This window comes from Crinia signifera, chromosome 2 (genome assembly GCF_055691185.1).
Source record: "Crinia signifera chromosome 2, ASM5569118v1, whole genome shotgun sequence".
NCBI lineage: Eukaryota > Metazoa > Chordata > Amphibia > Anura > Myobatrachidae > Crinia > Crinia signifera.
Window position 1 is genome coordinate 329,143,764 of NC_139218.1, and position 17,326 is coordinate 329,161,089.

The 17,326-nt window shown below is 43.1% G+C and overlaps 1 protein-coding gene across 2 annotated transcripts in view; it reads left to right on the forward strand.

The window, feature by feature from the left end:
• KIF5A (kinesin family member 5A) overlaps positions 1 to 17,326 on the forward strand; it is a 150,405-nt gene that overhangs the window by 117,169 nt on the left and 15,910 nt on the right. Inside the window, exons 20-24 of one of the 2 annotated variants that reach the window (XM_083169389.1) lie at positions 1,407 to 1,508; positions 2,300 to 2,360; positions 2,442 to 2,513; positions 5,054 to 5,158; positions 13,417 to 13,437. In XM_083169389.1, the coding sequence (XP_083025515.1) occupies positions 1,407 to 1,508; positions 2,300 to 2,360; positions 2,442 to 2,513; positions 5,054 to 5,158; positions 13,417 to 13,437 (361 nt within the window). The remainder of the gene's footprint in view (positions 1 to 1,406; positions 1,509 to 2,299; positions 2,361 to 2,441; positions 2,514 to 5,053; positions 5,159 to 13,416; positions 13,438 to 17,326) is intronic. The other variant, XM_083169390.1, reaches the window with a different exon arrangement.

Below are 17,326 nucleotides of genomic sequence, written 5' to 3' on the forward strand. Positions count from 1 at the left end.
AGTACTGCCAGTTACATATCATGTCCCCAGAAGTGCCAGTCACAGATGTCCCCAGTAGTGCCAGTTACATATCATGTCCATAGTAGTGCCAGTTACAGATGTCCCCAGTAGTGCCAGTTACATATCATGTCCCCAGTAGTGCCAGTTACAGATGCCCCCAGTACTGCCAGTTACATATCATGTCCCCAGTAGTGCCAGTTACATAACATGTCCATAGTAGTGTCAGTTACAGATGTCCCCAGTAGTGGCAGTTACATATCATGTCCCCAGTAGTGCCAGTTACATATCATGTCCTCAGTAGTGCTGTTACTGATGTCCCCAGTAGTGCCAGTTACATATCATGTCCTCAGTAGTGCTGTTACAGATGTCCTCAGTAGTGCCCGTTACATATCATGTCCTCAGTAGTGCTGTTACAGATGTCCCAAGTAGTGCTGTTACAGATGTCCCCAGTAGTGCCTATTACATATCATGTCCCCAGTAGTGCTGTTACAGATGTCCCTAGTAGTGCTGTTACAGTTGTCCCCAGTAGTGCCAGTTACATATCATGTCCTCAGTAGTGCTAATACAGATGTCCCCAGTAGTGCCAGTTACATATCATGTCCCCAGTAGTGCTGTTACAGATGTTCCCAGTAGTGCCAGTTACATATCATGTTCTCAGTAGTGCTGTTACAGATGTCCCCAGTAGTGCTGTTACAGATGTCCCCAGTAGTGCCTATTACATATCATGTCCCCAGTAGTGCTGTTACAGATGTCCCCAGTAGTGCTGTTACAGATGTCCCCAGTAGGTTTTTAACAAAAAAAAAAAAAAAATCACTTTCTGGAATGTATGATTTTCGGAATTATTTGCATAAGGGATACTCAACCTGTACTTCCAATGACAAATAAATAAGAATGACATTTCAACAGTTACTTTCCTCAGGCTCAAAGTTAACATGCAAACTAGAATTCTGGTTCAGTTTATCTTTCAGTTGAATCTTAAATTATGGACTATGGCCTGATTCTGATGTTTCGGTCACCCGCGTGTTCGCACGGGGACCGATGTTGAAGCACATGCGCATATTAGCTTATGTGCATGTGTAGCGCTTCTGTGCGGGCGCCTTCTGAGACTTGCACAGTCTCTGTAGCACTTTAGGGGGGGGGATGGATATTTATGCAAAATGGATGGATGTTTATGCAAAACATCCATTCACAGTGCGGCGGGTATATTCGCTGGGTGGCAGGGGGCCGGCATTTGCACACCCGGTGGGCGGCGTTAGAAGGCTCGCTAAGCAGTGAACTACATCTGCTAAGTGAGCCAAACAGAATCAGGCCCTATGTGAAAGTTAAGAAAATAGGCTGAGAATCTACGGTGTGTCGGCAGAATGCGGTTTCTGACAGTTACTGTTACTTCTCCGCTCCTGCTTTAGTCTGAACCAGAAACTGCAGCTGGAGCTGGAGAAGCTGAGGGCTGACTATGAGAAGCTGAAGAGTGAGGAACATGAGAAGAACAGCAAGCTGCAGGAGCTGACGTGAGTATCCATGGATGATGCAGCCATGGCGCTTCAGTCCAGCTTCTTCTAGGCATTGAAGTATTATTTATGCAAAATGTATTTTAAGCATTTATTTTTGGAAGAGTTTGTTTATTATTTTTCTGATGGATACAGTAATCCTTTGGCTCCAATGCAGCAAATTGTAGGTTGTGCTGTGTACTATTCTAATAAGGGAAATCATTTTGACATTGGTCTGATCTGCAGACCGACAGCTATCAACATGCTAATAATAATAATCCTATGGAAATGATCATTATTGGACATTTTAGTGGTTTTCAGACCATACACACTGCAGCAGTGGGTCCGTTGCATGTAGCCAGCATTAAAAACATCTGATCTTACACCGGAATGTAGAAGTAAATGTAAAAAGCTATTTTTCATTATTCTTATTATCATTTGGGGGAGATGAATAATTAAAACAAATACCATTTCTATGAACATCCATACATTAAGTATTATACAGTATTTCAATAGATATCTGTTTAATGGGAGTTCTGTTTCAGATTTCTGATGGGGTGTTGCGATGGGCAACCAATCAGATTCTATTTATTATCTTCACTCTAGAAGGTGCTAAATAAAAAAGACATAGGTTCTTATTGGTTGCCCATAGCAACTCCCCTCTTAGTATATAAACCCCAAGAATTAAATTAAATAGTGGGCTAATAAAAAAATAGTTTGTATATCTTTTTAGCATTGACGTTCTAAGAACGTATTAGAGGTTTTTGTATTTCGCATATTTATCTTACTCTACTGTGCTTTATCTTCTATAGATTTCTATACGAGAAGCACGAACAGTCCAAGCAGGATCTTAAAGGGCTCGAGGAGACCGTTGTAAGTATATGTCCTCTGATCAGCAGGGGGCATTATATTAACTACACTCTTATTAAATTCTTGCCTGTCACATTATTGTAGGCCCGTGAACTTCAGACCCTCCACAACCTTCGGAAGCTTTTTGTTCAAGACGTCACATCTCGAGTCAAGAAAGTAAGTTATCCATCACGTCCTAATGTTTAATTGGAGATATAGGGGGGTATTCTATCTCCCGCCGCTATTCCCGACGGGGGAAATAGCGGAGGGGCCCTATTCAATGTTGTCTTCCTCGACAGCATTGACCAGGTATCTTGACAGAACGTGCCCGACTTCACAAGCGGTCTTGTGCCGAGAACAGCTGGTAATCGATGAGCTCCCGACCGCAGCTCAATGATTTCAGGCCGCAACTTACAGCCACGCCCCCTTTTCAGCGCTTGGCAGGCGGGACATTGAATCCCACCTGCCGATTCAGTGTTGAGCGGGCTGAGAACAGGACAGTGTCACAGCTGTCCAGCCAGCCCGACAGTCGTGACCCTGCATTGAATACCTCGATAGAATGAAGACTTAAGTAAATCATGATGGATGTGTACATTGCAAAATATGAGGATCACTTTGTTCTCTTTTGCCTACTTGTGTACTATGCCTATCTGTATGCGTATGATGCATTCTATGTGTAATAGCACAATGCATCATTTCATTTAGCCCATAACTAATAGCACAGCGCACAGGAGAGCACAACAATACCCCACCTTATCGCTAGCATGGTGTGGTTGGGGCAATATTATCTACCAGGATAATACACATGTCCTTCCCAATTCCAGCTAAATCCAAGACTGAAGGTAGGATGGACAGACAACTGGCATCACCTAGTGCTGGGGGTCCAATTTGTGCCTATGGAGCCTGCTGGGGGTTTAAATATATATTCCAGAGGTGACCTTGATTGCCATCTCCTTGTAGTTCCACAGGTCCTTGTAGTTCCACAACTGCTGAAAGGGGTGTGGTATAATAGACCGACAGTTGGTATTCTGACAGTCATTACTCAGACATCGGAATCCCAACTGCACAGCGGGGGGAGCGCAATGAAGCCCCTTGCGGGCTCGCTGCGCTCACCACCTATTTTATTCTCCCTCTATGGGGGTCGTGGACCCCCACGAGGGAGCAGTCGGGATAGCCCTATAGCCAGGATCAGACATAGTACAAGTAATGGCTTGAAAAACATGTTTCTTGTTTTGTTTAGATTTAAATGATTAGTTTAATTACACAGTATTATATTTATATACTGGTTTAATGTTATATCTTGTCATGATTTTTATAGTGTTCTGCCGGGTTATCTACTGGATTCCTTAATGAGGGACAGATCAAGGCTTGTTAGGCCACAGGGGAACTAAGTTGTGGGGGCCCCTCCAATAAAACCACTCCTGCCCTTAAGTTGTATTATTAATGCATTGAGAGACCCAGTGGGGTATGTGTTGTGTGTAATTTGATGTGGAAACATTCAATGTAAGTAGATATTTAGCAAAACACAAGTGAAAATACATTAAAATGACTGCTGAAATTCTCCTCTGAATTGGAGTTACTTAAAACACTTAAACCTGGGTGCAGAATAGGCAAGTAAAGCCCCATACAAACCAGATGACCTGCACCACGGCCGATAATGTTAACTACTGTATATAGGCCGATAACGAAATTGTACATACACACTGGACAATATCAGTTAATATCAACCAATGACTTCACCTGACCTGTGGCCGCTGAAAATCATCATCCCTACTGAGTGTACACACTACCAATTTAAAAAAAAAGATATCGCTCAAATGGGCCCTATTTCCAGCCCGTTTAACTGTGCCTGTCCCCAAAATGTTATTGACATTATCATACAAAGAAAAGGATTAATATCCCTACTGGAGTTTTGATAATGTTTTAACATCCTCTGTTTACTTTTGATCCAAAATAATCTATTTATAACATTAATCTATAAATATAGATATTTTTGTTGGGGTACAACTATAAAAAGTCCAAACCATGTAACATATTGGGGAATTCAATTAGCCGCTTTAGTTTGCCATGGACTAACTGATGGTGGCGGCTGTTCAGTTAGCCCCCGCTGGCAGCAACGTGTGCCATGACTTTGTTAACACACAAGTTCGTGAACTTTTCATTAATTCTGTGTTTTAGCTTCCATTAGCCTGTCTTACCACTCTTTGGCATGTTAATTTAGGGAGGATAAACATGAGCTTGGGTGAAAAAGGGAGTGCAGTTGAATAGCCATGGGTGTTAAAGCTGATGCTACTTTCCTTTTTCACCCCATGTTAACATTGGCAATCACATTCAGCAGCTACCGAGTTAGTCCTGGGCTATGCACAGACTGCACACAGTAGTATACATGCAATGGCGAGCAGCTTGCGAGTGGATTTTCAGGTAGTAGCAGGACTGCTATATTTTTTTGCAAGCTGTACTAAGCCAATTGCAGCCTTGCACGGGGCAGGATGTCACTCTGGTGGAGCAGCGTATACCTGATCATTGGGCTCGGAATATTAGCAGCCTGCCAGGGCTGATTCAGGCGCATTACACATACAGAAGTCCCTGATCCATCTACCACAAACAATGTGCACCTTTTAAAGGGAGTTTTCCTGTGTTGCTTTGTGTACATGAACCCAACTGGGATATATCTTTTACTGGATGCTCTTTTTAATTTAATATCTGTCTATATGCAGAGTGCTGAAATGGAACCTGAGGACAGTGGGGGGATTCATTCCCAGAAACAGAAGATTTCCTTTCTTGAGAACAACTTGGAGCAACTTACAAAGGTTCACAAACAGGTACGCCGCTGTATGGAAAGTTAAATGGAAAATCGCCTGCAGCCACAATCATGTTTACTCAGCTTCCACCATTGTAAAGAGATATTAGGCCAATCTGTGTTTTCCAATCTGTGGCCGCTTTATAAAGTCTCATACATAAACCGCAGTAAGTGCACATCCACAATGTCGCGCCGTGATTTGGTATTATTATTGTTTATTAATATTGCGCCCACATGGGTTCCTCGCACCGGACAATACATAGATAAGCGAAAAACAAGAAAATATCAAATTACAGTACATGACAAATTAGGACAGGTACATGGTAAATAAAGAAAGTGGCATCAGGGGACAGGACACTGATGCAGTTATCAGAGTGACAGAGGAGAGAAGGTTCTGTGCGCTAATGGCCCTACTTCAGTCTTCAGAAACACCCCAGTATAATCAATCTGCTGCTAAATATGTGAGGAGGAAGTTGTTCCTCAAAATGTGCATTTTAAAAATGGTGACAGTGCCTAATTCTACTTTGTTACATTTTTCTAAAATTATTGCTCAGTTTAGCCTAATTTATATCTGTAATTATTAATGGCAGTGAGGGAGCGTTAGGGTTGTCTTATACTGTATGTTGTTATATGTGTGGCTTGTGTGTATGGTGCTTTTAGTTAGATTGGTCAAGGTCTCCTAAAAGTAAACTTCCACAAATAAGTACAACTGGAAGCTCTAACTACAGTATAACCTACTTATCAAGGGGTACATTTAACTCCTTTAGCTGGGATAAAAGCTGAGTGATATCCCAGAAATCAAGAGGCACCTCTGCACATTTAGCTGCTACGCATGTTTATACATCTAAGTAACCTGGCCGCATAGGCAGAAAAACCCAGGTATTCTCAGCTCCTCCCCTAGGCTGGTGTAGACGTTGGACATCTGCAGACACCACCCTCTTGTCTTACAATTACCTGAGCTTGCCTGTAAAATTGGGTGTATTCGTACTGAGAGTAATGCTGGGTACACACCAGGACGACTAGGGCCCGATCCCCTCAATCTAGATCCAATTCCGACCAATTGGATGTAGATTGTGTGGTGATTGGGCCCTTTTCTGTCCTGGTGTGGACCGATACCGATCCGATGCGCGGTCCCGCGGGTCGGTCGGTCGTTATTGAGATCCTACCTGCTGCAGGTAGGATCTCAATGACGACCATACAGCCGGGTGCGGGTCGCCATCGGATCGGACCCGCTCACGGTGCACATCGTGAGCGGGTCGGGCCCCCCCGCGTCACCGTGAGCGGGTCGGACGAGACACTGACAACCCGCTCACGATGTGCATCGTGAGCGGGTCACCCTGGTGTGTACCCTACATTAGTACAGTTGCACTTTTGTTTGCACAATGATTTTTTTCTGTTGCTTGGCCTGCTGCCATCATGACTGTCCATCGCATGGCTGGAAAATTGATATATAAAAGAAATGTCTCTGTCCCATGTACAATAAAATGAGTTATGTTTTCAATTCACGCATGTCAATTTATAATACACTTATGAGATCTTTACAACCATTATTATGGTGGTAATAAAGCACATACTGTACCAGTGCTGTTTCTTACACATATATTGCTAGAAGTAGAATCAAGATCATTTTTAAGTGAGATTCGTGGATGTGTCGTGAAGTTGGAAATTAACCTCACATAAACTATAAAACTAATTCTTTATAAAATAGCACCAATAACAAAACAAGCTCCGCAGTTTGCAGTGTAAAAAGTTTATGGGCCAAATGTAATAGGGTGTGTAAATCAGAAAGTGAGAGATTTTGGGAGAGTTTTCCCATTTATTTTAAAAGCGGCAATAAATTACATGGCAAAATCAACCTGGTTTTTCAGTGTAAATGATTGCTGCTTTAAAAAAATGGGAAAACGCTTCCAAAACTTTTCGCTTTCTGATTCTTGCATCATATTACAATTGGCTCAATACTTCTACTAGCCATAGACAACACAGGATGGTTCCCTATTAACAGGTTCCTATGAGGTGCCATCTGTTTTTGGACTACAAAAATACGGTAGCAATTATTAATCTACCCAAATAAAGGTCATATTTAAAGGCCGAAAAAGGACCCGTGATCATGATTTAATGCATGGGATCTGGGATTAGTTTAGATCCTGTGTGTTATTGTGGCTCTGATTGCTGTTTATCGCAAATAATGCCTATGACATTCGAATTATAATCCCTGATTAATAAAGTGTATCAGGACTAACTGAATAGCCCTAAGTGGATAAATTAGCTCCAGTAAATTATCGCAGCTAATTAGATATTGGCCTAGGCTAAATCAATATGATCTCTGCATGATTGCCAAGTACATTTTTGTCTGTTATCAAAACCTAAAATTGGTGAATTATAGTTACTTAGTCATTTTGAGATTAAAAAGATGTCTACAAAGGTATAATAACTCATTACATATTGTAGTAGTTGTTTTTCTTTCATTATTTGAAACTGGCACCTTTAAACATTTTGGTGCTAAATTGGAGATACGTTAGAGTTGAGTTATCCTTATCTCCAGCAAAACAGGTGTTTTTACTGCAGATCTTTGCCCTAAATAACAAGGTCTCACCTCCTGCAATTGCTTTATCGCTCAGCTGTGGACGCAATGGGTGACATTCTATGGGATGCGATTTTGCTTTTTTTGCGGTAATTAGACCACAAAATGGCGATATCGCATTTTTCATTGAAATCGCAAATTTAATGTGATGCGCTAAGGGACTGAAATCGCATATTATGTGCGTTAAGGTATGCTGATAAAAATTGCGAGATTAATTCGCATTTTTATCGCATCCAGATGTTTTCGTATAGAAAAGTATACAAGTCGCTTATTTAATGCAATGCGCATTTGCACATCGCATTTTTTAGGTGCCTAATTCTCGCACTTATTTCAGACCAGGGTCTGTTTGGCGAATTAGGCAGAACCCTGCACAGATCGCAATGTTCTGTGCAGGGTTCTGCTGTAAAAAATAAAATAAAGGGTTAAAATTAAAAAAAAACCGAGCGCGGGGTCCCCCGCCAGAGTATAACCAGCCCCGGGCTCACTGAGCCGGTGCTGGTGACATAAAATCAGGGTCCCCGACAAATAGGGGTCCCCTTGATTTCATGAAACCAGCACCAGGCTCAAGGTCCGGCGCTGGTTCCCAAAATACGGGGGACAAAGTGACTAGGGGTCCCCCGTATTTTAAGAACCAGCACTGGACACAACCAGCCAGCAGGGTAATGCCACAGCCGGGGGAAACTTATTATATAAGCTCCCGCGGCCAAAGCATTAACCCCCTGGCTGGTCAGCATGGGCAGGGGTCCTGGGGAAGTGGGGACCCCCCCAATGAAGGGGTCCCCCCCTCCAGGACTTACCAGCCCATGCTGATAGTCCTTGTGCTGTCCCCGATGCCCCTGGGCGGTGGGCATCGGGCTGATGGCTTGTGTAAAAAAAAGAAGTACAACTATTGTTTTATACTGGCGAACTATGAGTCCCAGCAAGCCTACCCCGCATGCTGGGACTTGGAGAACCACAAGTCCCAGCATGCGGGGCATTAAAGGGCCCGCTGGCACTTGTAGTTCTGCAGTACAAAAAATAGTTAACAAAAACACACTGACACACTGTAAAATAAAAGTTTAATACACACAAAACACACACACACTGATACTTACCTACCTTGAGCCCGTAGGTCGGTCCCTGGATCCTGGGTCCGTCCTCCGGGGCTCCAGGGCAGAAGAGTCCGGTTCCGGGGCCTTGGTCCTGGTTCCGGGGCTGGTCCTGGGGTTCCGGGGCTCCTGGGCTGCAGAATCCGGGGTCCGGGATCCGAGGTAGTCCCCAGGGGTACCTAAGGAAGCAAATCCAACTCACCTGGTCCCCGGAGACGACCTCGGAATCCTCTCCGGTGACAGCGCTGCTCCCATCTGCTACCCGGCTCGCAGGACTTTGACAGGCGCTGAGATGTTTCCTCCTCGGCGTCTCTGCACAGAATGATTTCTTGGCCAATCAGGAGCCGAGAAAGTCGGCTCCTGATTGGCCAGAAATCATTCTAACTAGAGATGCCGAGGAGGAAACGTCTCTGCTCTAGATGCGCTGAGATGTTACTTCCTCGGCGTCTGTATTCAGAATGATTTCTGGCCAATCAGGAGCCGACTTTCTCGGCTCCTGATTGGCCAAGAAATTATTCTGTGCAGAGACGCCGAGGAGGAAACATCTCAGCGCCTGTCAAAGTCCTGCGAGCCGGGTAGCAGATGGGAGCAGCGCTGTCACCGGAGAGGATTCCGAGGTCGTCGCCGGGGACCAGGTGAGTTGGATTTGCTTCCTTAGGTACCCCTGGGGACTACCTCGGATCCCGGACCCCGGATTCTGCAGCCCAGGAGCCCCGGAGCCCCAGGACCAGCCCCGGAACCAGGACCAAGGCCCCGGAACCGGACTCTTCTGCCCCGGAGGACGGACCCAGGATCCAGGGACCGACCTACGGGCTCAAGGTAGGTAAGTATCAGTGTGTGTGTGTTTTGTGTGTATTAAACTTTTATTTTACAGTGTGTCAGTGTGATTTTGTTAACTATTTTTTGTACTGCAGAACTACAAGTGCCAGCGGGCCCTTTAATGCCCCGCATGCTGGGACTTGTGGTTCTCCAAGTCCCAGCATGCGGGGTAGGCTTGCTGGGACTCATAGTTCGCCAGTATAAAAACAATAGTTGTACTTCTTTTTTTTACACAAGCCATCAGCCCGATGCCCACCGCCCAGGGGCATCGGGGACAGCCCCGGACTATCAGCATGGGCTGGTAAGTCCTGGAGGGGGGGGACCCCTTCATTGGGGGGGTCCCCACCTTCCCAGGACCCCTGCCCATGCTGACCAGCCAGGGGGTTAATGCTTTGGCCGCGGGAGCTTATATAATAAGTTTCCCCCGGCTGTGGCATTACCCTGCTGGCTGGTTGTGTCCGGTGCTGGTTCTTAAAATACGGGGGACCCCTAGTCACTTTGTCCCCCGTATTTTGGGAACCAGCGCCGGACCTTGAGCCTGGTGCTGGTTTCATGAAATCAAGGGGACCCCTATTTGTCGGGGACCCTGATTTTATGTCACCAGCACCGGCTCAGTGAGCCCGGGGCTGGTTATACTCGGGCGGGGGACCCCGCGCTCGTTTTTTTTTTTACACTTTGCGCTGTCCTGCAAATGTGCGATTTTCAGACATGAAAATCGCACATTTTCAGGACTAAATACAGCGCACCACTTCGCCGCAAATCGCCCCTCTTCGCACTTTTCAGCCTCCAATGCGCATCACATTAAATATGCGCATTTTGACTGAAAAGTGCGATTTGTAAAAGTGCGATTTGCGGCGATGTGGTGCGCGAATAAAACATGCGCATTTAGCGCATCAAATAGAATCTCACCCAACATTTCATTGATTGATTAAATGAGGTGAGAATTCAATTAAATCAGCCTCATAGCTGTCATTTAATAAATAGACCCCAAAGTGATAAGTTAACAACATTTCAACTCCATTCTGTGCATTCCGTCCACTTTTATAGACTACTCTTATATGACATTGCTGTCTATCACAAGTTTCATCATTAGTATAATCTGGACTAATGCATGGGGAAAAGCCAAACTCTTCTGTAACGTTACGTTTGTACTGTATGTATGAAAAGTAGAACTATTCGTTATGTCATGCATGCAGGCTCGGATTTGGTGATATATTTGTTGTTCTGTAAAATGTCCTGATGTTTGTCACCCTATCATTGTCAAAGTCCTCGAATATTTTATTTTAGGCTTGTAAACTACTAATAGTGTTACTACCTAATGTATTTAATATATGAAACAAAATGTAGATGATCCATGCGGATATTCTATCATATAACCATGTAGGTCCGGCCTTTTACTTAGGTCTGATGCAAATGGGACCGATGGGACATCAATGGCATCCAATTTGGCCCGATTTCTCGGACCGATCCGTTGGGAATGGTTGAAATCGGGCCAAATCACTGTAGTGTATGGGGGCCTTAAGACATTTGCATTAGTATTGGGATGAAATTGGGAAGCCAACGCAAAGTAAAAGCAGTAAAGTACATGATAGCTCAGACTAATACATTCTGCAGGGCTGATGTATTAATTTTTGCTTAATAAGCTGGAAGAATACAGTATAGATCTTAAAATAACAAAACCTCCTGAATTATATTTGCATTGAGAAAGGAATGATTTACATCGGTTGTCTTAATCAGATGGCTTCTTCAATTATCGTAAATGTTATCCCTCACAGCAGTGCGATCCCTCACAGCAGTGCGATCCCTCACAGCAGTGTATGGCCAGCCGATCCCCTCGAGCCACCTGGGACCTTCCCAGGTGACAGGGTCACTTGCGATACATCGCACGCGGTCCTTTCACATGTGATGGATCGCATGCAACCCCTGTTCCCCACCGCCCGGAGGAGGGTTGAATATTGGACAGCATGCCGGTCCAACCTCTGACTCAGGACCGCGCATCGGACCTGAGGGGACATCACACACATCCTATTTGGGGTGGTTTCTCAGCCTGTTCTGTCGGGAACAGGTGAAATCAGCCCAAATCGTGGTAGTGTATGGGGCCTTTAGACCTACACATTTCTACAGGAGATGGCTTTCTGACATTTCTGACAGTAGTGACTGTCGACCTAGAGACCGCATACCGTCCCAGTGGGCACCTCATAGTTGCCCATTTATTTTATCGTAGATAAATGCGCATACTTGAAAGAAAAAACTCACATTCACATAAAACTGTCCCTAACTAAGCTGTTCTTCTGGAATATGTACTGTATAGGAAGCCATCAATCGGGATACCAGTGGTCAGAAGCCCGACAGCTGCATCCCGCTGCTCAGAATCCTGATAAGGGCGAGATGGTAGTGTTTAGTTACATATTGCAATACATGAACATATTCTATATTGATAATAACACTCTCACCTGTATTATAAGTACTTAGAAATCACCTTGGAATTTCATGATGTGTTTACAAGCTCAGTGGACAGGACAGCCTCAGAGAATTCTGATATCCATGCATAGTGGATAGATACGGCTTCATCAAATATAGAACAGGATATAACAAGTTCTCACTGTTTCCATAATCACATTGACTAACGCTTCCCATTGTAAGAAATGTTTTATGGAGAACCAAGTACAAAGATCTAAAGCGCTGAGACCATGTGAGAGGTGTATCCAACCTTCTAAAGCAGGCATGGCCAAACTGCGGCCCTCCAGCTGTTGTGAAACTTCACATCCCAGCATGCCTTGCCATAGTTTTAGCATTCCCTAATAGCAAAGCTGTGGCAAGGCATGATGGGACTTGTAGTTTCACAATAGCTGGAGGTCCGTAGTTTGGACATGCCTCTTCTAAAGAGCTCAAGTTGTGAAGTTTCCCATAGCAAACAATCAGCTTCTAGCTCTCATCTGTGTAGTACAGGCATGTCCAAACTAAGGCCCTCCAGCTGTTGCGAAACTACAATTCCCATCATGCCTTGGCACAGGTTTGCTATTAGGGAATGCTAAAACTTTGGCAAGGCATGCTGGGATGTGTGGTTTCACAACAGCTGGAGGGCCATAGTTTGGACATGCCTGGTCTAGTACATTCTATACTTGATATGTAGAAGATAGTTTGCTATGGGCAATTTTTTATCCTGTCCTCAATAGAAGGTGAGATTATTTCCCCCCTCCAGCCTCCAATTAGCAGACATGGGTCAGATGGTAATATCTGTTAATACTTATTTTATTTACAGTATTGATGATGATGATGATGATGATGCTTTATTAGTGAAATTGTTTGATTTCAATGATATTTTAGCTTATTTTTAGTGTATAAAGAGGTGTACACACAGGCTCACTTTTTCTATAATATTGTGTGTTTCTTAACATATTCTTGTAAAGGTTAATCCTCCGTTGTATATATCACTATGGCCAAGATCTGTTAAATGCTTTGATAAATTAAAAAAAATAAAAGAGAGTACACTCTGAATAACATCATTATACATAATCCTTTGTATCTATCTATTGCTTACCTTTCAGTTGTCATCTCAATATAAATTCAATGAATAATTGAAATTATATTGTTATATCTAGTCCGCATTCTCTCCAGCAGCAACCGCCTTCATTTGTAAGTGCATTATCTATCACCCAGCATCCATTTATCTATTTTTTCCACATTCTGCTTTTTGCGGTCTGTACATTTAGTCTTTAAAAAAGGAAGCAATCTCTCTTTCAATGACTCCCATTTGTATCCCCCATTCCCTCCCTGCTGCCTATCATTTAGCTGGATGACTGGGTTTCCAAGGTACTGAAAGACACTAACACAGAGATGTTTGCCTAACTCCAGGTCTACTGGCTTCTGTTCAGCCACCTCTGTATCTCAGCTTGTCACCACCACCCTGCACTATGCAGCGAAACGCGTCTCTCCTCTTCCAGGGATGTCTGTAATCCCAGTTTATCACAAGGAAGGACATTTATAATTAAGTTCAGTAGTTCTCCTACGCTCAAAGCTACTAGAACAGCAGAGGTGTAATGAAAGGATTACATGTTTAACTTTATATACGCAGCTGACATGGAGTCTGGATGGCAACTCTGACAAAAGCTATCACGTGGTGTTAGTGAATGGGATGTGTCTGCAGGGCTCGGCATGCCGTTCTTCACCCTCCACCCAATTATAATCAGGGAATAGAGGAACAATTTACATTTTATGGTTTTGTGGGCCAGTTGTCAGGGATGAAGTAGAGCAGGACTATGCTATGCACTTATATCACAGATGGGGGGAAGCTTTGTAGTATTACCTAAAACCACCAGAACTCATAGTTTATATCTTTCAGGTTGTTCCCTTTGCATTTTTCTATTAATATTTTGCTATTTGTGTTTATACTCACACTACTCCCCACAGTATATGAGAATTACCTGCATCTTTCAGGGGAACTCTTACAAGACCACCTGGCTAACCTAAGCCACTTACCTTGTACAAAGTGATGTATTGCAAATATTTCTCTAGTAATTGTAATGGGGGCTACACACGGCAAGACTTCAGTCAGGGATCTAAGCAATACTAGATCTCTCAGCATGCAGCAATGCATCAGCAGTGTGTGCTGAGTGATCTGGAAGGGCCAGTGCTTTCAGGTGAGAACATAGCTAACGCTATGGCCCCTACACACGGATCCATTTTTTTCGGGTAGTTTTCTAAGCTATCCAGTCTAGAATGACCCAAAATCCCCCCATATGTAGGCCCCATTACAAACTCTAGTTGTACAATCTAAGCCTTTGAGTACAGGTCCATACACACTGGGCGACTACACTCAGCGTGTATGGACAGCGATGATCACTATCATCGCTGAGGGAAAGCCGCTCAGTATATACACACTAAGTGGCTTTCCCCCTGCCCGGCGCTGAGCTATGCAAAGCCGTACTCAAAGCAGCTCATCTGCTGGTAATACCAGCATTTCCCGGCAATGATGCGGGAGCATACACACTGGGCGACTTTGAGCTGAAAGCCATTCAAACATGCTGTTTTGAGTGACTTTCATCTCAAAGTCGCCCAGTGTGTATGGGCCTTAAGATCATCATTACAGATTCCAGTCTACAAACTGGGTTGCGCTGTGTTTTTTCTGTTCGTTGTTATACTTCTATGACTACAGATTTTATTACCCTTAGTGACTTCTTTTACGTAGCATTTTAACCACTAAACAAACCTCTTGTAGCATACGTTGAAGTTGCTAGACTGAAAACAATGGAGCGGTGCTTTTAATGGGAACGTTTTTAGTAGAGGCACATGAGCCTGCTACCAGCAGTAAGGTGAAACTAATACCCCTTTTCCCACAAAAACCCAGGTCATACTCAGGTCTTTAAACACAGTTCTAACCTGGGACCGACCCTATTTAAACCGCACATTTGACCCGGGTTATTCCCGGTCCTTTTTTCTGGACCCTTTTCCACTGAGCTGTGACTCACTTTATTGTGGTAGTGGAAAAGGGGAAGAAGAAATGCCCCTGTTCAAGCAGCAAAATGTAATACAATAAAAAATATAATAGCCCGTATTTTGGCATGTATTTTGTTTCCTTACGTTAAATATAAGAAAATTAAATTAGTTACTGGGATACATTTTTAAAATACAATTGTATAGGTATTTATAATAATAAAAAAAATTCAAATATAATTTTTAACAGAACAATTAAATATATTTTTTCAAATAAACTGTGACCATTTTTGGTGTTATGACAATATAAGGACACAGATGACACGAAAAATATTGTGAGAAATCCTTATTTAAATATTGATTTAACATAACCAGAAACATGGATGTACAAAGTGTAATTTGTTTAACCTGATTAAAGCTCATGTATAATGAAAACAGAATGGGGGGGGGGTGTATGGGGGTGTGTTATCAAAGCTTGGAGAGATAAAGTGCCAACAGTCAGCTCCTAACTGCCATTTTCCGAACAAAGGAGCCTTTTAATTGACAGATAGAAGCTGATTGGATTTTTTTTATCACTCCACTTTATTCTCTCCAAGCTTTTATAAATCTGCCTTTATATTTTTCTTATTTTAAGAGTTGTCAACAGTTTCCTTAATCAAATTTCCTTGTGGCAAATCCAGTCTGCTATCATGTAAAATGAAGCTGCCCTCAGACACTGGCTGGGAATCACAGCAATAATCTCTGGAACATCCTAGCAACTGATGTGTGACCTTGTGTTTGCATGATAATTAACACTTAACTTAAATCTGAAATAATGACTCAGTGTTAGCTGTATTTATTAAAGAACTTTAAACTCATTTAATTAATGGTGACCAAGAAAGAATGGCTAATTATTTAAGCTTCACCCATAACTATCCTACCCAATCAACAAATATCCTAACAACAAGCGGTATCCGCTAAACCTTCTACATTGACTGTCCACCCGTCCGGGTGGTGTCGCTGTCCCGTACCGGGTGATCCAGCGAAGGCCTATAGTCAACGAAAGGTGAGCGCACCGAAAAACAACCATAAACAACTAATCCTTGTTTAACAAAGACCTTAAATCAATTAATCTGTTGTTCTTTCCCAGCCAAATAGCCAACGCAAAGAAACACCCACCCACATCCAAATAAAGGGGAGTGAGGGCGGGAAACTCAGGCAAAATAGGAGACTCCTCCTCTTCCTGCAACTCATATCCACAGCTTACTTTGCCATTCCTGCTCTTCCCTTTTGGGGGGGGGGGGGCAATTTTGGCTGCTAGATTTAAAAGCTATGGGTCATAGGGTCGACTGTATAAAGGTCGACATACATGAAATAGGTTGACATGGCTAGAGTCGACACAAGCATTAGGTCAACAATGGGAAGATCGACAGTCAAGAGGTCACCCACAGTTTACAGTGGGTGATTTATTTAATTATTGGGAGTCCTTTAATCATTTAGACAATTCCATTTTAATCATTATAGCTATTTCATTAACATCAATGGTGGTATTCCCAGTCACTGAGGGTCTTTTGACCTGTTCATTTGATATATCCATTGTATTCACTGATGTTTCCTGTTATCGGTGCTTTTTCCTTGTATTCATAATAATTTATGGTTCTTCCACCACTGTGGGTATTCTCAGTCATTGGTGGTATTTCCACACCTGCATTTGGTGGACGCCGTTTAGATGCGAACCTCTTGCTGTCACTCGGCTTGTCATGCACAGATTTGCATCCTGTATAGTCACCGGCTTCTAGATTTGCTTGCATTTAGCCACTGCTGTGCTTGCATGCTATTTGATGAATCATAACCAAATGCATGTGGTATAGATACTTACATTAGCGATAACTGTATTCCCTAAGGAGGACACGCAATGTAATTCATGCACTGAGTTATTAAAATAATAAAAATATTATTTATTCATGATATATTTCCTTATGCCAAACGAACAATGTGATAAATATTTCTGTCAAACGACTGTTACAACTGGTTGAAATAGTACAGTATATGTCCTGAAAGACTGTTTGCATCTGTATGCCAGCTAAAATATTGAAATGTCTAGAATTCGGATCTTATTTTTGGAAACTATTGCTCAGTCTAGGGAGGAGTAGAGGATGTGTTTAGTAACATTTGTTCTTGCAACACGTAACTATTTAAACATGAATTGGGTGAAGTGTGGCATGCTAGATGATGTGGAAATTCAAGTCCCAGCACACCCTGACAGAACATGCTGGGAGTTGTGGTTATT